Genomic DNA, 23,537 nt, shown 5'->3' with positions numbered 1-23,537 from the left:
TCAGGGGAGGGTGAGACGTCTGTTCTGTGAAATACGTTAAGATCTGATGAGTATAGATCCTGACCGGTGACAGATTTATGTCTCTGATGCCAGTCGTAGACCACGGATTACCAATGTTTTGAAGGATAATTTGTCAAAATGATAATGTGCTTCAGTTTAGATTGATTAATGTTTCTATTTGTGAAAAGAAATGAAAAGAAACACAACATTTTGATAGGAATAAGAAATATAAACTGTATATGAAAATACATTTTAATTTGAATTATATAATGAACAACCAGACAACGTAAGCCCTATTAAAGAAAATAGAAGATCTATAATGGATTGTGAGCTTGTAGATGTATTTATAGGCCTATGTAATCGGGACACATCGGCTGCATAATTGCCAATGTCGTAAAAAAAAGTTAAATAATGATAAAACGATTCATTTATGTCAGTCTGGCACTCAATGTTATACACACTTCTTTTCTTGCAGTCTGCATCCACGACGAAATTTCAATGTGACCCCATTTTGACACGTTCCAATTTTAAACGCTTATTTTAAGCTCACGTTGTGTGAAATACTGTGGCATTGTCATAGTGAACTGCATAAATGCTTTGTGACAAAGGTCACATCTGTGTATGTGCCTATATCCCTCTCCAACACACTAGTCTTTTTCTTGTCTAGCTCATTGTGGTTTATATCGGTGCTGCCGAGAGCGGTAATGTTTCCTTGTGAATTACAATACTTCCTGTTGTATGGGCAAATGACCTCTCATTGAAAGGGTTCTGCGTGATGATGAATGCTTGTGGTATTTTTAAGGTTCTATTATTATATGTAGTTTCCTCTCTCTCAAAAACCCTCAATTTTCCAGTTGGTAGCTTTGTAAGAGAACAATTCACAAATATTCGTTGTATGGTAAAAAACACCAAGTCACAAGAAACAATGTGTGATTTGTAGGCATGCCACGATTCACTCAACTCAAGATACGATTCGAATCACGATTTTTTAAAATTATTATTTCTCAACGCGGCGCTGTGCAGCCGCCCGCGTCCAGTGTGTGCTCCCCTTGAGAAAAGATGTAGATCTATTTGACAGTGCAGAAACATAGGCTAATTGTCTTCCTTGATGTATTAACGAAGTGCCAATGCCAACGATGCGTCTTGGAGATTGTGTAGAATGATATTCTAAAGGGGAATGACTCACTGCAATGGCCGCTATAAATAATTATTCTGTTCTCTAATTCAGTTCAAAAGGTATTTTTACCTCTTTTGGGCATTGAGCCTGCGGAAGTTCTTTTATATATGGAAGGCAGAATGTGTTGTTGCCATCCCCCCGGACCCCCCTCTTGATTAGTTAACAAATTAATTCATCATACAACCTCAAGAGCAGTCTATCACCCCATGTTCATTCTCATTGGCTACAGCTAATTCTCATATACACCCTATTACCCACAATGCATCTCAAGCAGTTTATTTAAGCTATGTTTAAATAACAGCTATGTTCATCTATGTTAATTCTAGGTGTTTAGCTGTTAGTACTGGTTGTGCAGCTGTAAGTGTTAAAAAATCCCTCCACCTCCCCGTCCTCCTCCCTGTAAAATGTAGTTACTTGTGTATTTTTTACAGATTGTTCTGTATTCTATGGATTATGATATGTGATATCTTAAATCATGCAACTGAAGGTTCAATGTTATGTGCATGTAATCTGTATTTCATGCTTTGCTCTGGGGGTTTGTGATATCAGATTATGTCTCATGTTCAGATAATCTGGCCGATCACAGCAGAGCTACACCGCCAAAACAAAATGCAATATCATTGGATGAATGAAAATATCATCGCAATAAATGGTATGGTCAATCTAAGCATGTGTGGTTATTCTGAGCTGAAACATATAAAAGAAATGTAATTATTGGCATTTTTGAAAAATTGTGAAAATAACACATTGTGTCCCACATTTTGAATTGTACATCATCGGCTATTTTCACTATGTGTGCTTTGAGATATTGACTTGCCCATTGGTGTACCATGGGGACGAAAAGTTGAAAACCCCTAACCCTGGCACGTGCACACATAGACATCAAAGGGAGCTTGAGCCCCTGCCCTTTTATCCGTCTTAAAAGTGCCCTCTCCAGAACCATGAATGCAATTTTTACTATGGTGAAAGAAACGCTAATGCCCCTCTTTTTGTGCCATACCTGAAGACACCATTCAAGATTTATTGCAAAAGCGTTGTACTATTGGCCTTGTACACACTCTCCTGAATTCAAATGCACCATCTTATGTTGAAAGAATTGTCCTCTCCTTATAGAAAGCTATGCTGTTGTGCCACATCTCCAGTATTGACTTGATTAGGCTTAGTTCAGTGTGGTATCAAGCACCGAAAATAGTCAACCTCCAAGCTCACAGCGACGCGTTGTGAGCTTGGAGGTCAGCCCCTGCCTCTCTAACATTCTCTGCACGCCCCTGTTGAGTAAGATCGCTGTCTTATTTGCTTCTCTGTCTGTGTGTCTTTGCTGTGTAGTTTTGATGTGGAGAATGGGCTGTCAGTGGGTCGTAGCCCCCTGGACCCTCATGCCAGTCCTGGCTCAGGCATGGTCATCCAGGCCAACTTCCCCCACAGCCAGCGACGAGAGTCCTTCCTGTACCGCTCCGACTCCGACTTCGACCTTTCGCCCAAGGCGCCCTCCAGAAACTCCTCCACTGCCAGTGACCTGTAAGTCTTATTCAGCCTGTCTTATTGACCATGTTTACATGGCAGCCATTGCATATTACGTCAGTGGTTCTCAACCTTTTCAGGCCGCAGCCCCCAAAATAAACATATTTTAACTGGGGACCGCCCCACCCTGATGAGCACTAAGAATTGAGGCATTACATTTTGTATAACACGGTTCTATTGTGAGAATAGCAGATCTACTTGCTCACACCGCGACAATATGGCCAATGTTATTTATTTTTTATTTTAGAGGTATTTTAGAGGTCTTAAAATTCCTTAAATTGTCACTTTAGAAATGTTCAGATACCCTCTATTCACTTATACTGTATGTTGGTTTGTTTACTATTGAGTGAGAAAACAGAGTTTCACATTAAGCTAATCATCTGGGGACCCCCCAAAACTATTCGGGGACTGGGGTCCCGACGCACAGGTTGAGAACCACTGCATTACGTCATATGATGTAATGAACGAAGGATAGAAATGATCTGTATGATGATGTCTTTTTGTAGATTTGGGGATCTATCTTTTGGGATCCACATTCGGAACGCATGCCCCTCCGGTTGTGCAATACCCATTGTACCCATTGTCAGAGTACCCGTTGTACCTGTAATCAGGCTACTTTGTGCAGTAGTCGTAATGCTTAGAAGCCAGTCTATGACATCAGTACCATAACATCATATTGAAGGGACCTTCATATATGGCCATAAAAGGGACACGCAGACAGATACAGAGAGATCTTCGGTTCTGGACAACTGCTGTTCCGACTATTTCTCTCTTGGGAAAACACTCACCAAGCCTGTTGATAGGTCGGAATGTTTTAAAGACATGCGGAGGACGGACGGTGCCGTTGTTCAATGAGCTTGGTTTTGTGTGTGCAGAAATGACTGCCTACCTACTTAGACCGCTCAGTGTTACTGTATTGTCACGGTTGATTATAATATCGTTACTAATTGTTGATTATATCACTGTTTTCACTCCATCCACATTTCTCTTCATGCCATTCTTCTCTCACCTAAAATCAACCCTCATAGGGTTTTTGGGACAGCTGTTGTTCCATGGTAATAGATACTTTATTTACATGTGCAGCCATACTGTAGTTTGAAATATGCTGGCTGCCCATCTGGTCTGCACAGGCACAGATCTGCAACACGAACAGCAATTGCACATTTGCAACTTGAGAATACATTGATGTCATAATAGACTATTCACATGGCAGCCGTTTTACTGTGTGTGCGTCATACTCTACTCAGTCAAACCTTGGGTAATCAAACCTTGTTGATTGTCCAGTAAAATGACATGTATGTGGATATGACTGCAGATTATACAGGAAAAAGTGATTGTAGCAAAGGACCTCAAAACTGACAAAGCACATGTTTCTCATTAGGTTTTAGGCTGTGTGGAAAATGAATGAACGTGAGCACATGAACCACGTGAACCTAGCGTCCCTATTCTGGGCGTGTCACAATAGGCGAACATTTGACAAAAATAGGTTCTGCAACAATGGCAGATCTCACAATAATGACCATGTTGCAACATGAGCGTGTAGATAAGCTATATCCATTGGTGTAGAGCAGGGGTCTTCAACAGGGGGTCCTCAGATTTACTACAGGGGTTCCTCCCAATCTTTGTGTGATAGAAACCTTTTTTATATTAACCACTTGAACCCTAACCCTCCATATTCTGAGAACTTTAGCCAAAAATAGCAGATCTACAAGCTCACATCGCCTCAGCGTTGCCAGGCATTGTGAGCTTGTAGGTCGGCTATTTTCGGCAAAGAGGTTTGGTGTAGAGGGGGAAAAGAACAGACGAAGTACGGAGTGGAAGGTCAAGTTTATTATTTGTTGACGCTTGACGGTTCAAGTGGTTAAATATCTGAAAACACAAATTGACATGAATCCTAAATACACTGATGAGTGTGCTGTCAAACAATGAAACTATATGGAATCTATCTGGAAAGGTTGTGGGGGTCCCTGCTTCATCTCTCTCTCAACTAAGGGGTCCTTGGCCTGAAAACGTTGAAAAGACCCCTGGTGTAGAGGGGAAAAAAGAAGCAGAGCAATTATAGACCCCTGGGGGACACCGGTCAACCATATAGGGTTTTATTAGTGAGTTGACTGTGTCTCTCTGTCTTGTCTTGTCTCATCTCAACTCTTATAATGCAGCATGAGAGATCTTGGCAGAAGCCCTTGGTCCCATAGGCTCTTTGTTGAACTTCATGATACATTGTTTGATCAACACAAGTTAATCAAGAACCTAAGCATGTACACAAGGGATTCAACTTGCACAGAGATGTTTGTTTTGGTTCAATAGAACATGACTGTGTTTTCCCCACAGGAGACATTCTAGTCTGTTTCTCATTTGCCTTTTCATTTAGACCCACTGTACACTACCGACTCTAGAGTGTTAATTCAACTCTGAGAGTGTAAAATATTTACCCATGAGTTGAATTAAAACTCAGAAGTTCACAGTGTGGTGGGTAAGCTAGGATCCATATGGAGCTTCAGTCCATGTTGGGAGGGTGGTGGTACTTGGTCTGGTGAGCTGGCCGCCTCACAAGCTGAATCATGTCTTGGGTCTCCACTTTAAGATTCCTATTTGAAATTAGTCTTTTTGGCCTTTGCTGTGGATTCCTAGGTCGAACTCTGAAGCCATAGCAGCTCACTGTTTGCGCCTGTTTGTTTTGTCTCTCTCTCTCTCTCTCTCTCTCTCTCTCTCTCTCTCTCTCTCTCTCTCTCTCTCTCTCTCTCTCACACGCATTTCAAACCAATTCGGTAAAGCAAGTTCACACAAAGCCGGCAGTCACTGTCACGGCTAGGCAGAAACCTTGTATCTCCAAGTTTCAAATATATGTTTTTTTTTTTCTTTTTTTTTTTTGCAAAATTAAAGCCCTACTTCATCATACAAAAGTGTTGCACAGAAGAAGTGAAAATAGCAGATCCACAAGCACCCAACGCCTCGAGGTGTTTTGTGCTTGTAGATCGGCTATTTTCACCATTTTATATCGTTTTTAAAATAATAAGAAAAGGAAGTTTTTGGACATACAAGGTTTCCACCCGATACGATACGCCACTAAGAAGAGTATTTCTCAAGTCTGTTATTGCACGATTTTCCCTCCCCCGTCTCTTGATTTCTTATTTTTTATTAGCACATAATGCAATATTAAACTGCTCAGTGGTGTGGCTTTTGGAAGAGACGCCACCCAACACCCTCTACTCCTTGACAGGCCCCTTATTACTGCAACCAGCTGTTATTTCCATCGTGGAGCGCTCGCATGTCAACTCCACTCCACTGAGATTATGAGGACTCTGGAAAAAAAAGAGAAAAAGACACTTTTTTGTGTTTTAGGATTTTTTTTTCTTCTTTTGGCTGTTTTTTTTTCTCCAGTGTGTCCCAAAGCCCATAGTCCCCCTCTTCCTCGTCCTGTCTAAACACCTCTCTGGCTTGGTGAAATTAAACTGCTGGTGTCCTCCTCCCTGTCTGTTTTGAAGGGAAGAAAGCTTGAAGCACTGGGAGGTCAACTGGTTGTCAACTCGGTGAGGAGAAAACTACAAAATGCCTCAAATTTAAAAAAAATTAAAACAACAACAGAAAGGCCTGTTCCCTGCATCCCTTCTTAGAGCCATTTCTTACCTCTCCTCTGACAGACGTGACTAAAAATGAACCCCTTAGTTTGTTCCTGTGTATAATATCCCTGAAGCAAACAATATACTTTCTCCTGCATGTCCTTTTTTTATTATCAAGCGACAACATAATAACACTTGTGTCTTCTATTTGTTTGTAATATGTTTTTGCAGTTTAACACTTTATTGCAAATCCCCTGCCAACAAACCTCACCCACACCCTTTCCTCCTCCCACCCACCACCCTACCTCACTGACCCTAATGCCTAATGTATGCTCTGTCATACAACGCTTTCGTGTGGCCTGAAAATAGCAGATCTACAGTACGTGCTCACCGTGAGCTTGCAAATCAGCTATTTTCAGCGTGCGGAGGGGTGTCGCACCGAATTCTGGGCCCTGGGTACAAGGGGGGGTTAACCCATTTAGACTGGGAACGCATTATTACACATTATTTTCTGCTTTAACTATTGAAAAAAAAAATAGATATACAAGTTACAAGGTTTTTTGAAATGTCAGTGGTGCTCTAACTTTTTCATATGAAGGACACAAAATTATATGTATTTCTCATCTCAAAATGTTTAGTTCCAGGGACCCCCCCAGAAGCAAAGTTTTAGTTACAAATGTTCGCTTAAAAAATACATATATTCAAAGATTTGCACACATTTTCACGACTTTTCAAAGATAGCATATCTACAAGCTCTGTGAGCTTGTATATCTGCTATTTTTCAATAGCTAAAGTATAAAATAATGAAGAGCCCTCCACCTTGGGCCCTAGTAATTCAGTCCCACTCCCCCCCCCCCTGTGATGCCCCTGAGCGAGCGACTCCATCGTACGACTCAGTAAAACAATCTGGCTTTAGATGTGCTGTGCATGATTTATTTTGTGTTTTGGGCCTGGCCATGAAACTGCAGTCTTTCAGAGTGGTGAGTGCTGAGGAAGGGTCAGTGGTGGTCACCACATGAGCCTTCTCATGGTTTACAGGCTGATTGATCAGCCATTACCCACTTACTGTAGCACTGTGTCAGAGCTGTAGATAATTATGGGACACAGTAAAACCCTCAGTGTTCATTTGACTCAAGGTTTAAGTGCTTAATACATGTGTTTTGGTGGATTGATGTTTTGCGAGGCTATTAATCACTTAAAGCAGAATTCCGGACTAGCCTTTTGTATTACCTTAATCTGATGTTATCGTATTCCAGAACGAGTGGCAGAGTTTTTCGTTTATTATGATTATTATTTTGATCTCGAGTCCACTGCTCGCGGTGGGGTACAATGCTAAATCGTAGTAGTTTAGTATGTGAACGGTCACATGTATCTCTGTTACGCCTGACACTGTGGTTCTATGGGTTTGTCGCTTTGACATCATGCTCTGACGTCACTGTGATGTCAGGGGAACCACTCTTAACAGAATGGGTTTGCCGGTCTGACATCACGCTCGGGCTTCACTGTGATGTCACACTAACAGAATCCCTTTTATGTCCATATATGGAATTCCCTGATGTCATCAATATTAAGCCCATATATAACAGGACTTCATATGGCTGGTTCTACAGACAGGGATCTCCATGTATGGGCATAAAAGGGTATGATGTCAGATGTCATAGGACTTTCACATAACAAATAGCCTAACCGAGTAAGCATGTTTGGGCTCTCACAGCATATCTTCATATACAGTACATGGATCTCCATATATGGATACCAGGGGTCTCCATATATGGATACCAGGGGTTTCCATATATGGGTACCAGGGGTCTGTATTTTTCACAAAGACATTACTGTCCACAGTATTTGTACTTCCTGAAGTCTTGCCAAAGGTTTTCTCCTGTGATGTCATCCAAAGTTCCCTTTGGCCACCGTAGTCAACAAGATGCGGTGGACTCGAGATGGAAATAAAATAAAATAAAACGTGGATATGATTACATGAAGCAAGGGAAGACCCTGGGTCGGGCATCATTGAAAATATGTAAATTTAGAATTTAGAACGGTTTTTAAATTGTATCTTGTGTTTTTATTTTGTATTGTATTGTATTTTGATTTTGTGCTGTGTGTCTTGTGGGTGTTGTATGTGTATGTCGTTGTATGTGAAAAGATGAATACAAATTTGAGTGATAAAAAATAAAACTCGGATATGATTAAGGTAATCCAAAGGCTGGTCCGGAATTCTCCTTTAAACCCCAGCATGCGTATTAGGGGAAAAACCTTCGCAGAAATTAGCAGATCTGCAATCTCTCAATAACGTGTCACAAAAAAGTGCCACTCTGAGAGCATTTAGATCTGCTATTTGTATTTTCTGTGAAGATATTTAATAGTAGAGCCAAAACAGAAAATACACCTGTATAGAGCCCTGAGGGACTCCGGTCAACCATAAAGGTTTTAAGTGGTCAAAGTCTTGAGCGGTAAAAAAGGCCACCTACTGTAGATCAGCACTCCCAACGCTCTGAGATGCTGGTGACATGCCAGCTGTCATGTGATCTGTATTGTCACGGCTTGATCTTGTTTAATGTCAAGTCTCGGGGATTCGCCAGCGCTGATCCTCTATCTATCACTGTTTGGATAGACTACAAAATGTTATCCTACACCAACGTGCACTTTGATGTTTCTTATATCGAATGGGCTAGCTACACTGAGCGATTAATCATTGGCTTGATCGCTAAATCCATAGTCTGCATTGTTGAAACATCATGACATTTTATATAGCCCATAAAAGGTATTTATTACCTTTTAACATTTGCTTTCTTCATTGTTATTTGTGCCTTTTCCATGTGTGTTTTGTTCCTTTATTCTAGACACACAGAAGACATGATTGTAACGCCATTTGCACAGGTGAGTGCTCTGAGACATTTCCAGTAGGCCTGTTACAATTATTACATAATCGTCTAATCGCAATTATTTGACATAATCGCAATTATTTCACACGATCACAATTATTTTGTCATAATCGCCATAATCGTTTCCATGTTCAAAGTTTTTCATATATTATCAAACATTTTCAAAAATAGTGGAAATAGCAGATCTACAAGCTTGTAGGCTATTTCCACTATCAATGTTCTTTTTTAAGTATAAAGGTATGTGTTATGTGTCATATCTGCCATGTGCAACTTCAAAGCCTACAAGCCAAATAGAAATGTAATTGTCAACGACAAAAACACTTATTCACAATTATTGGAGTGACAATTAATCATCATGTAAAATGGCATAATCGTGACAGCCCTAATTTCCAGTTACAGTAATTCAGTGCCAGTAAGTAAATTCCAAAAATAAAAAATATATAACTATTAAAGTGTTCAAATAAAACCCCTGAAATAGAGGCAGAGAGACATCCTGTGACTGTACTGTACTGTACTGAACTGTACTGTACTGTACTGTACTGTACTGTACTGTACCGTATGCTTGCACTACAGGACGAAAGCCAGAATATCGGATTTCAGAGGCTAGCCTGCATTTCATATTAGGAACCTCTTGAACTTGTTTCAGACAAAATGAAGTGAAACCATCCCTCTATTTGACAGATCTGAATGAAAGAACATCCCTCAGCTCCACTCGTATGACAATGTTTCACTCAAACTGTTAACTCAGCTGGGATTCAAATGGCAGGGCCTAAAGGTTTGCAGCAGGAAAAATCCTCCACAGTATAAACATGCCAAGCCAAAATACCATAGAGCAAAGATGTGATCATTGGGACCCGGGAAAGTACTGCCGGTTTTCAATCTAACCATCTACAGTTTGAGGGACGGGTGACTGCAATTACCTAACAGAACTCAAAACAAACATTATATCTGAGTGTGAACCACTGCACCACTACCACTCTGCTGCTATAGAGATACTCTAGGCCAAGGGTCTTCAACAGGGGGTCCGGGACCCCTAGGGGGTCCTCCAAATCATTGTGTGATAGAACCTAGCGTCCCTATTCTGAGAACTTTAACCAGATCAGATATTTTAGGCAAAGAGGTTTAGTGTAGAGGGGGAAAAGAGCAGACTAAGTACAGAGTGAAAGGTCAAGTTTATAAAGTATCGACACGGTTCAAGTGGTTAAATATCTGACAACACAAATTGACATGAATCCAAACTACACTGATGATTGTGCTGTCAAAATGAAACTCCTGTAAATTGAATCTATGAGAAGGTTGTGGGGGTCCCTGCTTCATCTCTCTCTCAACTAAGGGGTCTTTGGCCTGAAAACGTTGAAGACCCCTGCTCCAGGCTCATGTGCTGCTGTTACCCACATGAGCTCTATTTGGAGCTACTGTACATGTTGTGAGCTTGTAGATCAGCAAATTTCACTCTTTGCCATATGACCTACGGTACAGTATATAGGGCTTAATAAGTGGTTAAACACTGAATGAAAACACCACTGCTACATCAAGTCATGTGCTGTACTATGTACAGTAAAAATCCAGGGTGTTCACCTCATTTAATTCTAAAAGTGTTTAAATTGATCCGTAAGGTTCCATTTTTAGAGCACTTTACATTTTTGCTGTGCATGCTGTTCCAGTTGTAAATCCCTAATGTATTTTACGAACCTTTAGGTCCTTGCCAGCCTGAGGACAGTGAGGAGTAATTTCGCTGTGATCACCGGCCAGCAGGATCGCACAGCCAGCAAGTATGTTCATTAGAGGAAATACACAGCATGTGCTCGGGCCAATAAAAGCAGATGTAATCTCTGCTCTACCATAATCCTGGCCCAAACGTCTTGCCATAATCTCTGTTCTGTTTCATAGGTCTTTCATTTCACGTTTTGAAAATGGCATACACTGTATTTTCACAGGGGCTGCATACAGTTATCACATTTATCTGTGGGCTCATTCTCGAGTCATACATAGCCTGAGCTTTATTTGTTCAACACGTTTCATGATATTGTTCACATGGACACTTAATGTGCTTCGTGTAGGCCTACATAAATATATAAAGAATAATTCCAAAAACATAGCAAATAGTCTAACTGTAGCATGATCTACTGCAGTGGTTCTCAACCTGTGGGTCGGGACACCCTGGGGGGTCCCCAGATTATTAGCTTAATGTGAAACACTGTTTTCTCACTCAACAGTAAACAAACCAACATAACATTTGAGTGTATAGAGGGTATCTGAATATTTCTAGTGACAATTTAAAGACTTTTGAATACCTCCAAAATGACAAATTAAACATTGGCCAAATTGTAAAATATTAGAGGCAGAAATTGCGCTCACAACCCCTCGCAACGCGAGGGGTTGTGAGCATGTAGATCTTCAGATTTTCAGATCTTCAGATTTTCACAATAGAACCGTGTTATACAAAATGTAATGTAAATTACATTTACATTACTCAACTAACTCTTAGTGCTCGCCAATTAAAATATGATTATTTTCAGAAGCATTGATCTACTGTACACTTGCACTCACCCACACAAGAATCAAGAATGTATTAATGTGGATGGTGTTGTATTCACAGAACGCGTACCTCAGCCAGCAATCCACCATCCATGTGCAAGACCAGCCTCGCAGGTCAGTGTTGGTGTTGTGCCTGGTTCTGCATCACGTCGCGCACCAAAAATAGCTGATATGCTATTCTTGGTGTGTGACACGAGTGCACAACCAAGCTCTTATATTTATTTCATTTCTTCCATGTTTACCAGCGCGGGGGCACAAATGAGCAACTTTATGTCTTGTTCTGGCTGGCTGCTCACAGCATCTGTTCACGTGGAGAGCCAATACTAATGGATCTCAGCTCATAGTTGAACATCAAGTTGATGTTTTCAACAGGGGGTAATCTGGACCCTGGCCCACAGGGGGGTCCTCAGAGTTACTACAGACAAATCCAGTGATAAGAACTTTTCTACATTCACCACTTGGCCTATTCCGGGGGAACATTCACCAAAAATTGCACATCTACGAGCTCAAAGCCTGAGCTTGTAGATATTTTTCAGCTAAGAGATTTATAGAGGGAAAAGGGAGCAGACAAAAAAGGGAGTACAGAGCCAAAGTATTACTATTGAGGGTTTAAGTGGTTCAAGGTTAGAAAATACACAAACACAAATCCAACCTAATACAACACAGATGATAGTGCTGTCAAGGTCGATTAAGCTATCTTTGAAATCTATGAATATGCAACACAATTTTAGACAATATGTACTGGGTCCCCGATTCATCTTTCTCTCCGCTAAGGTGTCCTTGGCCTGAAAGATGTTGAAGACCCCTGGTTTAAAGGGCTTGAATGTGCTTTTGAGAGGCACAACCATCCCATAATACCTTGCTGTGTTTTGCGTGACAGAAGAACCTCACCAGCAGCTGGCCATAGAGACACTGGATGAACTGGACTGGTGTCTGGAGCAGCTGGAGACCCTCAAGACACGGCACTCCGTCAGTGAGATGGCATCCAACAAGGTATTACTGATGATAGCGTTGCTCCGATACCGACACCAGCATCGGATTAAGCTCTCAAATACCTGGAACGCGCCCGAGTCGCGTTAGATTTTAACCACTTTAACTATTATTTTATGCTTTAACTTTAGAAAAATAGCAGATATTCAAGCTCACAGCGCGGCACCGAGTGCCGCGCTGCGAGCTTGTAGATCTGCTATTTTTGAAAAATCGTGAAAATGAGTGCAAGTCTTTGAATATATTTGACCCGATCTTTGACCCGACTTCTACATCCTTCCTCTAAATCATGATGTTCTCAAACCTTTTCATGTCAAGGACCCCCAAAATTGCAGGTATTTGGCCGCGGACCCCCCATCTCAAAATATGTTGTTCCAGGGAGCACCCAGAAGTAAATATTTAGTTACAAATGTTCGCTTTTAAGTAGATATATTCAAAGACTTGCAAAAAAAATCATGATTTTTCAAAAATAGCAGATCTACAAGCTCACAGCGCGGCACTCGGTGCCGCGCTGTGAGCTTGTATATCTGCTATTTTTCAATAGTTAAAGCAGTCAATAATCCTAGGCCTAATCGGATTAAGCTGCCGATGATACTGCCTAGAATCCTGGTATCAGTATCGACAGTGGTTCTCAAAGTGGGCTCAAGGGCTTCTCAGAGTTCCTTGAGGGCGTTCCAAATGGACCCTTATGGAGTCTGTAACTCTGACAGTGTACAAATGGACACTGTAAATGAAACTCAAAACAAGGCACAAAAAATCACGGCAAAACAGAACAGCTCTCCAAACCAAGTGAACACAGCCAGGCTCACGGCAAGGCTCCACCACAGTGTGTACACGTGCTGGGCTTTTGTGTGATTCAGCCCCCTGGGAAGCTGGTACCATATTAGTCATGTAGTTATTATTGCCACATTTAGTTAAGCACATGTGTTGCCCTAGTGTCCCTATTCTGGGCATAATACTGTACAAGTTTACATGAATAATCTGCAAACATAGCAGACCAAGTTCATAATTTGTCACGTAGCAACGTGTTGAGAGCTTGTAGATTGGCAATGTTTGTAAATAGATTTAGTGTTGTGGGATAAAAGGAGGGGAATAGTCCCCTGTGGGACTCTAGCCAACAAAGTATATTTAGTGAAGTCATCTCGGAATGAATAGGCATTTTATTACTCTTGAGAAATAGTAATTTCATAATTTCATTATATTGACTTTTCTGTTTACTTGAAATGCATCAAAAATGTTATTTTATTTTCAAGAGATGTTCGTCTTTTTTTTTTTCATTAGAGGACAATCATTTTTCGTGCCCTCCCCCAATCCCTGAGTGAATCTGGATGCTCACTAATGCAGAGAACCCATCATGAAAATATGAATGGAATCCCTTTTCCCTTCAGATGATTGGAGAAAAGCTCGCTCCATGAATGAACGGGGATGATTTCATGCGTGTGAACTTAGAGAGACACACACATGCACACATTGTGTACCCTTCCCCCTACTCATGTGCAGGAAAAAGTGAATGAGGTAACAAGCCGAGGATGAAACAGCATCCCACCACTGTCAAAGCCCCCCCACCCCCTCCCTCTGCTCCGCCCATTCTTCTTCTCTCCTACATCCATCCATCCACAGCTCTCCCGATTCCTCAGCCGAGTGGAGCCCACGGCTCGTGTGATTCCGTGATCAGACCACCCACACACGACGATACACGTGCGCTTCCTATAAACACACATGACACACCCATTACTACCCTCATAGGCTCATACTTCCTACCCATTGCACAAGCTTTTGAGATTGTACTGTAGATGTGCTAATTTTGCTATTTTTGAACAGTTTTGGACATAATGAGGTTTGGTTTCCTCCCGACAGAGACATACTGTATGCATTCACTATGATATACGGTATCATCGCTGTTGGCTGGAAACCTCCTATGTCCAAACACTTAGACACAACTAGGGCTGTCACGATATGACATTTTACATGACGAATAATTGTCACACAAATAATTGGCGATTTCATTGTGTTTTTGTCGTTGATAATTACATTTCTGTTTGGCTTTTAGGCTTTGAAGTTGTACATGGTAGATATGAGACATAACCTAAATATACACAGAAATTACTGACATATTTGACAACTTACTACTTAAAAAATAACTTTGATAGTGGAAATAGCCGATCTACAAGCTCACAACGCGTCGCGATGCGACGCGTTGTGAGCTTGTAGATCTGCTATTTCCACTATTTTGGACATTTTTCAACATTCACGATTATGACGATTATGACAAAATAATTGCGATAATGTCAAATAATCACGATTAGACGATTATGTAATAATTGTGACAGCCCTACACATGACACACCCATTACTACCCTCATAGGCTCATACTTCCTACCCAGCGCTCTGTGCCTTCCTACATCCATGCACTCTTGCACAAGCCTGGCACACACGTGGCGGCAACATCAAGATCCACACCAACCCACTCCCCCAAGTGCTGCAGATCAGTCAATGGAGCGGCGTCCGTCAGTGGGTGGGAAGAATTATCCACACTGACACTCGGGAACAAAGACTGAACATTATTTCTGCATCAGCGATGCCCCCATCGAATGCTTAACAGCTTGGTGAAGCTCCACTGACCTCCCTTGATAAGTCTCTTTTGAAGAGGAAAGTGACCCGTTTGCAGCCTTTGAAAGGCTTGTATTGAATTAGCTCAGTTAGAGGAAATGAGCTTTGTTCCCAGTTGTGATGTTCTCGGTTGCAGTGATTCACAGTTTTAACAAGCTTTGCAAAGTGAGATCAAAGCTTTGTTTTGTTTTGCTGTTGACATCCATGCCACATCCACTCTGCATGGCCACAAGGTTCTTTTATTGCATTTCAAACCAACATCTGCCCACTTCAGGCGTTATATTGTGTCAGAGAGTCATAGCAGTTGCCCTGATCTTTATCTCCAATGTAATTCATCTTCACTCATCACCATTGCTCCTATGAGCTATGAGTTATTCCATGTTTTATGTTCCCATAGTTGCAGCACATAGTGTACTATTTTTATTTTTGTCTCCATGAATGAACGCCCCCCCCCCCCCCCCCCCACCCCATTCATTCAAAGCTTTTCCTTCTCATCTTCTTCAAACTTGGTGCACATGGTGCATCGCCCGACCCCCGCCTCCAAAAACCCTCGGCCCCTCCCACTTTGCACATCCCCCGGCCAATGGGGGCTCACTAGCTCGCTCAGCATCTGCTGCAGCAGCCGCCTGATTGGGCTGCTATTTTTAGGCACCCTGTAAGGAGGTGGAGACTCGAGCTCTCTGTTTACACACACACACATACATTACATACATTCACATGAAAACAGGCAGAGGAGAGAAGAGAAAAGAGAGTGAATGAGGGAGAGGAAAGGGAGAAGCGAGTGAGCGGCTGGCATGAGTGACTTCTCTCTGGCCGGCATCCTCAGATCCTCTCATCCTCTCATCCTGTCATCCACCTCTTCCACCCTGCTGTTGCTCCACCATCCCCCGGAGCGCTCTGGTCTGACCATTCAGCTCACATCGCTCTCAGCCTCCAGAGTTGATGCCCAGCACTTGGCCAGTGTGGACTCTGTTTGCAGTGGATTTGGAGGTGCTCGCGCGAGCAGTACGCGTAGCACACAGTGTCCCCACTGCCGCTCTCCTTCACAAGGACCCACCACCGGAGACCTCAACTCTCATTCCTTTTTTTCTTCTTCTTTTTATTTTTCTTCTTCTGGCATGCTTGACTTTGCGCTGAAATGCCAGAAGTGAATAACGTGATTTCTGCGTTGTGGAATGCCAATCAGGTAAGAGAAGGGATATAGGGTTGGAGGGAATGAGAGAGACTGCCTGTTGCTTATTCTGTGAATGAGGGAAATGTTAGCTGCACAGTTGAATCCTCAATACTCAGAGTGTACTCTCAGAGTTACACATGGATAAATTAACAGTGAGGATTTTGCATTGATTTGTGAATGAAGTGTTTTTGGAAGTGTGCATGTGTGTGCATGTGCGTGTGTGTGTGTGTGTGCGTGTGTGTGTGTGTGTGCGTGCGTGCGTGTGTGCGTGCGTGCGTGCGTGCGTGTGTGTGTGTGTGTGTGTGTGTGAGAGAGTGAGAGAGAGACTTTTGTGTGTGAGAAAGAAAAAAAGAGAAAGTATTGGAGAAAGTGTGTGTTTGTGTATGTGGGGGGTGCAATCATATCTGTGAGTATGCGTGTGTTTATTTGCTTATATTTGTGCACACACAGCGTGTGAATACATGAGATGCAGTATGTTTGGGTGCAACAAATCAGTCATGCATTCCTCTGTGCACAAGTGTCCATTCATATCCATTCACCAGTTTATGTGTACATGCTCGCTCATACTGTACACGTGCACACACGAGCATGCATATGGCCAAACACACACATACGCACACACGCACGCACACACACACACACACACACACACACACACACGAACACGCACGCATGCACACACACACACACGCACACACACACACACACACACACACACACACACACACACACACACACACACACACACACACACACACACGTGTAGTGCAAGAGTCTAAGTCTATGTATAGCTTCTCTGTGTAGATGCGTGGGTGGGTGTCTTCTCCTGGCAGACTCTTGTTTGTATTTAACTGTATGGATCTCCTCTCCTCCTTTATGCTCATTATATAATACATCTGCCGCTATGGAACTGGCTCCTTATAGGCTCTATTGAGCTTCCAGTGGTGCTCAGCAAAATTCCCAGTGATAATGCTCTCCAGCACAGGACAAGTGTTGGGAATCACCCTGCTGCGGCACATGCAATGCGTAGCCAAGTAGATTCTACAAACTTGTGTGCAGTTTTCTACGTGCCGTGCACTGAACGATGTGCGAAATGTGTTTCTTGCAGATGTCTTAATGATAACCACATGACCCAAGGCGTCCCCGTTTTGGGCAACATTTCAAAAGATATTCCAAGATTTTCAAAATATTTGTGAAAATAGCAGGGGCGATCCTCGAGTAGTAATAGGATGCATACCACATGGGCTCCAATGCCTGACAGGGAGTTCACGGTTCAATTCCGGGCCGGCCCCGGACCATTTGCTGCATGTCACTCCCTAGTCCTATACTCTCTCTCTCCACTCCAGGCAAAAGAAAGGCGCAGATCAACTGTAGATCAGCTGTTCTTTCTACACCTTGTAGATGTCTCCATATCTTGGGAGTTTGATGTTCCTTCTCCCTAACGCTTTACATTAGGTTCACGAGTATTATTCATAGAAGGAAGTTGTCTCTGCATGTGTAGTGCTGTGACAACCCTGCATTGATTGAACAACAAGTGACTGTATGTTACATTATACATGTGATTGTGCTGTTTGTGTGTTCCCAGTTCAAGAGGATGCTGAACAGAGAGCTCAGCCAGCTGTCAGAGACCAGCCGCTCCGGGAACCAGGTGTCTGAGTACATCTCTGGCACCTTCCTTGGTAAGTACACCTGCATCTCTGGCCTTAACTCACACTTACAAATGGATAAATGTACACATTACTGAGTACTAATACAGCAATCAGAAAAAGTATTTTTTCCTGTGATCATAGGACGATCATGAGGGGGAATTTGTAGTTTCTGCCTTTAGATCTAAGCGTTCATTTGTTGTTGAAAGATGTAAATATATAGGACCGAAAAACTATACATTAACACAAATATAAGCCAAAACATTCATGCTGGAACCATCAGCTGAAACCAAAGTCTCTTTTGTGTACGAATATTATTATCTAACTTAGCAAGGGACACCCACCCAAAGTGCATAGTCAAAAACGAACATCGAAGCTCCTCTCCAAGCCTAATGCAAAGTGTGTGAGTTCAGTTTGTGTCAGTAACACTGTGTATGTGTTTCTGTGTCACAGAGAAGCAGCATGACATGGACATCATGTCTCCGCCCACCAAGGAGAAGGACAAGAAGAAGCGTCCCATGTCTCAGATCAGTGGGGTGAAGAAGGCCACCCACAGCCCCAGCCTCGCCCCTTCAACCATCCCTCGCTTTGGGGTCAGCTCCAGCAAGGAGGGGCTCCTAGCTAAGGTACGGTAGAGGGCCCATTTAAAAATAAGATACTTGTTAATGATTAGCAAAGGTTGCCAATATGTATTTAAAACGGCGTAAGTAACTTTTATGTCCTGCAAAGTGCCAAACATTTCCGTATGATGGAAAGCCAGTTTGGGCTGAGGAGAAATTGGGATTTGACTTTTATGAAATACCTAATTTGAAAGGCATGAAGCACCTTTCAAATTGCTAAAGAGTGAGAATGCACACATTAGATGATGTAATCATCTTTGTTTAAAAAAGAATTTGCTTTATGTACAAATCTCTGCTTGTCTGCTGAAAGCTGTTAGTCCATCTAACAATGCCTCTCGTTCTCTGTTAGGAGTTGGAAGACATCGACCGCTGGGGCTTGGACATTTTCAAGGTGTCCGAATATTCCGGGAACCGCCCACTTACAGTCACCATGTACACCATCTTCCAGGTGAATGAACGAATCAATCAATCAATCAATGCATGTGTGAGTGGAAGGATGAGACCAGTGGTGGAAAAAGTACTCAAACATTTTACTTAAAGGGGCACTCCACCACTTTTCAACCTATGTTCATATAATTGGTCCTCACTCAAAAATACTTTTTTCTTTTCTCAGAGGAGGGCTGTGGGCAGGTCAGAAACCCATCGTCTTGTGACATCATCGATTGCCAATCCAGCTTATAGAAACTGCAGGCTTTCTATTCCTGAAAAGTTGCAATTTTAAAGTGAAAGCCATTGTTCTCGCAATAATAAAAATCTAAATATTTTTTTAAAAAATATAAAATTTTTTGGGGGGGGGAAATGTTGATGTCACAAGACGATGGATTCTGAACTTCCCACAGCTCTCCTAGGAGACTTGGACTGAGTAGAAAGAAATTGTGATATTTTATCATGAACATTAGTGAGGACCTATTATATGAAGACAGGTTGAAAAGTGGTGAATTAAGTAAAAGTATCAATACTGCAATGTAGAAATACTCTTTAACAAGTAAACTTCCGGAATTCAAGCTGTACTTGAGTAAAAGTACACAAATATTGGCATCAAAATGTACTTAAAGTACCAAAAGTAGAAAGTACTCGTTAAGCAGAATGTCCCATTTGAAGTTTTCAAACGTATAGAAATCTTTTGAAAATAGCAGTTCTACTAACTCACATTGTGAGCTTGTAGATCGGCTATTTTCAAATGGTCAAAATGTATATGGCTGAAGTGGTTAATATATGTTTTGTAATAAAAATCCAAATCTACATTTTTAGAGCAAGAATTCGTAACTAGAGTTTTCAAATGAATTTAGTGGAGTAAAAGTACAATATTTGGATCTGAGATGTAGTGGAGTAGATGTAAAAAAGTATTGGAAATTGGAAATACTCAAGTAAAGTACAAATACCTCAGAATTGTACAGTACTTAATTAAATGTACTTAGTTACTTTACACCAGTGGTTCTCAACCTTTTCAGGCCGCGACCCCCAAAATAATCATATTTTAACTGGGGACCCCCCACCCTGACGAGCACTAAGAGTTGAGGCATTACATTTTGTAAAACGCCGTTCTGTTGTGAAAATAGCCGATCTACATGCTCACAACGCCTCGCAACGCGAGGCGTTGTGAGCATGTAGATCTGCTATTTTCCCAATTTCTGCCACTAATATTTAACAATTTGGCCAATGTTTAATTTGTTAGGTATTAAAAAGTCCTTAAATTGTCACTTTAGAAATGTGCAGATACCCTCTGTACACTTAAAGCTTTATGTTGATTTGTTTACTGTGAGAAAACAATGTTTCACATTAAGTTAATCATCTGGGGAGTGGGGACCCCCCAAAATAATTTGGGGACCCTCCTGGGGGTCCCGACCCAAAGGTTGAGAACCACTGCTTTACACCACTGGAGGAGGCCACATCAATCAACAAATTGTTCTATTTTTTACCTTGACTGACCCTGTCGGTGCCCTGCGTGCGTGTGTGTGTTTCTTGGTCCCTCTCCCGTTCAGGAGCGAGACCTGCTCAAGTCGTTCAAGATCCCAGCGGACACCTTCATCACCTTCATGATGACGCTGGAGGACCACTACCACGCCGACGTGGCCTACCATAACAACATCCATGCTGCCGACGTGGTGCAGTCCACCCATGTCCTGCTGGCCACGCCCGCTCTGGAGGTACACACACACACGCACGCACGCACGCACGCACACACACACACACACACACACACACACACACACACACACACACACACACTGAGACAGTGTTTCCCAAACAGTGGGTCGGAACTCATTTGTGGGTCACGGCGGACCAATTTTTTATGGGTCACGACTCAAGTAAAAATTCAATGTTCTTTTCCTACAAAAAAGCTATACATTTCAAAATGATATATATTTTTTTAAATCATTCTTTTTAAAATCATGTTATACATTTTCAGATCTACAAACTTACAATGGATTGTGATGTGACGTGTCTTGCTATTTTTGAATAAAGAAAATGCCCAAAATAGGGACGCAGGAGGAGGGAGCTAATGTGGTTAACATACATTTTGAATTAAATTGTTAAATTGTGATATGATAAAAGACACTGAAAATATCAAACATAAGACAGTCTACATTTCACAGTAGGAAATGGGAAATGCATGTCTTTAATCTAGTCTGACCTGACACCGAGGGACAGTGAATACAATTCCCGGCACCGGCGGGTGCCGCGAAGCTGCCATGGCAGGTGCTGGCCGTTACCTAACAATAACCCTAACCCTAACCCTAACCCTAACCCTAACCTCAGTAAAACTATACCTAACCCTAACCGCCGCCGGTCCTATCTGCCGGTCCGTGCGGCGGCTGCCGGTCCTACCTGCCGGTCCTGTTCTGTGCCTGTCGCAGCAATTCCGCGGCAGACACCGGTGCCGGGAAGTGTATTCGCTCTTTAAAAGCAGGGATAAAACATTGCATCCCCACCAGCAATAAAAATGAATAACCAAATGGATCCCTGTGTGAATGTGAACATGATGAGAACTTCCATGGAGTCTTACAGTACGTCCCTTCCTGTGTGGGTTTGGTTGTAGGCTGTCTTCACTGATTTAGAGATCCTGGCTGCTCTGTTTGCTAGTGCCATCCATGATGTTGACCACCCTGGAGTCTCCAACCAGTTCCTCATCAACACCAGTGAGTAGAGATACAAAAAACATTAGGAATTCTAGCTGTGTGTTTATGTGCATGTGTTTGGACAAGGTTTATTTATTCCATGAGCATGTGCAAAGGCACCTGTCTATAACCACGTTCGAGCGTGTGTTCCCAGCATGGGATTTTACATTTGACTGTGCTTCCTGCTTATCAGGCACACTAGACTAGGTCAGTGATTCTCACCTTTTCTTTTTAAATCAAGGAGACATACTGATTGCATTCGCTCACGAGTCCCCATGATGATTTGTATTTTCTTGGACCCCAATCTACACTGTATACCAGGGGTCTTCAACAGGGCGTCCGGGGGTCCTTAGAGTTACTACAGGGGGTCCTCCAAATATTTGTGTGATAGAAACCTTTTTTCCCCTGACAACTTTAGCCAAAAATAGCAGATCTACAAGCTCGCGAGGCGTTGTGAGCTTGTAGATCGGCTATTTTAGGCAAAGGGGTTTAGTGTAGAGGGGAAAAGAGCAGATTAAGTACAGAGTGAAAGGTCAAGTTTATTAAGTATTGACGGTTCAAGTGGTTAAATATCTGAAAACACAAATTGACATGAATCCAAAATACACTGATGATTGTGATGTCAAACGATGAAACTATATGGAATCTGTGAACAGGTTATGAGGATCCCTGCTTCATCTCTCTCTCGACTTAATTCCATGTTGAGAACCAGCGGTGTAGTATTTTGCTGATGGTTGTACCGGTGTTGTCTCCAGACTCGGAGCTGGCCCTCATGTACAATGACGCGTCTGTGCTGGAGAACCACCACCTCGCTGTGGGCTTCAAGCTGCTGCAGGAGGACAACTGTGACATCTTCCAGAATCTCAGCAAGAAACAGAAACAGTCGATGCGCAAGATGGTCATCGACATGGTAAGACAGCTTGTGAACGCTAAATGCAATGTTCCTTTGAAATCTTCACACTGAACCAATAATTCAATTTTCTTATTTTCTATTCATCTTTTGGTCTCTGCAGGTTCTGGCTACTGACATGTCTAAACACATGAACCTCCTGGCAGACCTGAAGACCATGGTGGAAACCAAGAAAGTCACCAGTCTAGGAGTGCTACTGCTGGACAACTATTCCGACCGCATACAGGTAACCCTTCCCTCCTTCCTTCCTCCTTCCTTCTTCAATTCCTTCCTTTACTCACTCACTCACTTGTTCATTCATTCATGTTTGTTTGATTCATTCATTGTTATCTGATTAGTCAGTCAGCACAGGGTCAGGGTGAAAGTAACATCATCGCTGTCTGGTCACTCATGAATCACTGTGGTTCACTTTGTTGATATAAAATTAACTCCTCCACACAAAACTACTGAAGTTGTATTTTACATGTACTATAAAGACGTCCATATTCAATGTACAAACTTGTATTGTCTGGCCCAGGTCCTCCAGAACATGGTCCACTGTGCGGACCTGAGCAACCCCACAAAGCCCTTGGAGCTTTATCGGCAGTGGACGGATCGCATCATGGTAGAGTTCTTCACCCAGGGTGACAGGGAGAGAGACAAGGGCATGGAGGTCAGCCCCATGTGTGACAAACACAACGCCTCTATTGAGAAGAACCAGGTACAGACCCTGCTATACTCTGGTCTACTTGTCATACTGTATGTTACATTGCTCGTCCACACTCATAGTCATAAGGCATAAACCCTGAAA

The 23,537-nt window shown here is 42.3% G+C and overlaps 1 protein-coding gene across 1 annotated transcript in view; it reads left to right on the top strand.

Moving 5' to 3' along the window:
* Positions 1-23,537, top strand: part of pde4ca (phosphodiesterase 4C, cAMP-specific a) — a gene marked incomplete at both ends in the record, with an annotated part of 88,883 nt that overhangs the window by 64,339 nt on the left and 1,007 nt on the right. Inside the window, 14 exons of the mRNA XM_080725774.1 lie at positions 2,504-2,695; positions 6,184-6,228; positions 9,102-9,138; positions 10,842-10,915; positions 11,743-11,795; positions 12,562-12,674; positions 18,038-18,131; positions 18,552-18,724; positions 19,068-19,166; positions 20,701-20,865; positions 21,759-21,858; positions 22,593-22,747; positions 22,851-22,973; positions 23,265-23,447. Coding sequence (XP_080581900.1) covers positions 2,504-2,695; positions 6,184-6,228; positions 9,102-9,138; positions 10,842-10,915; positions 11,743-11,795; positions 12,562-12,674; positions 18,038-18,131; positions 18,552-18,724; positions 19,068-19,166; positions 20,701-20,865; positions 21,759-21,858; positions 22,593-22,747; positions 22,851-22,973; positions 23,265-23,447 — 1,606 coding nt within the window. The remainder of the gene's footprint in view (positions 1-2,503; positions 2,696-6,183; positions 6,229-9,101; positions 9,139-10,841; positions 10,916-11,742; positions 11,796-12,561; positions 12,675-18,037; positions 18,132-18,551; positions 18,725-19,067; positions 19,167-20,700; positions 20,866-21,758; positions 21,859-22,592; positions 22,748-22,850; positions 22,974-23,264; positions 23,448-23,537) is intronic.

Source organism: Nannobrachium achirus (genome assembly GCF_963921795.1).
Source record: "Nannobrachium achirus genome assembly, chromosome: 5".
NCBI classification, from domain to species: domain Eukaryota; kingdom Metazoa; phylum Chordata; class Actinopteri; order Myctophiformes; family Myctophidae; genus Nannobrachium; species Nannobrachium achirus.
The sequence above is the reverse complement of the archived record's forward strand: the minus strand, read 5'-3'. Positions and strand labels throughout refer to the sequence as shown.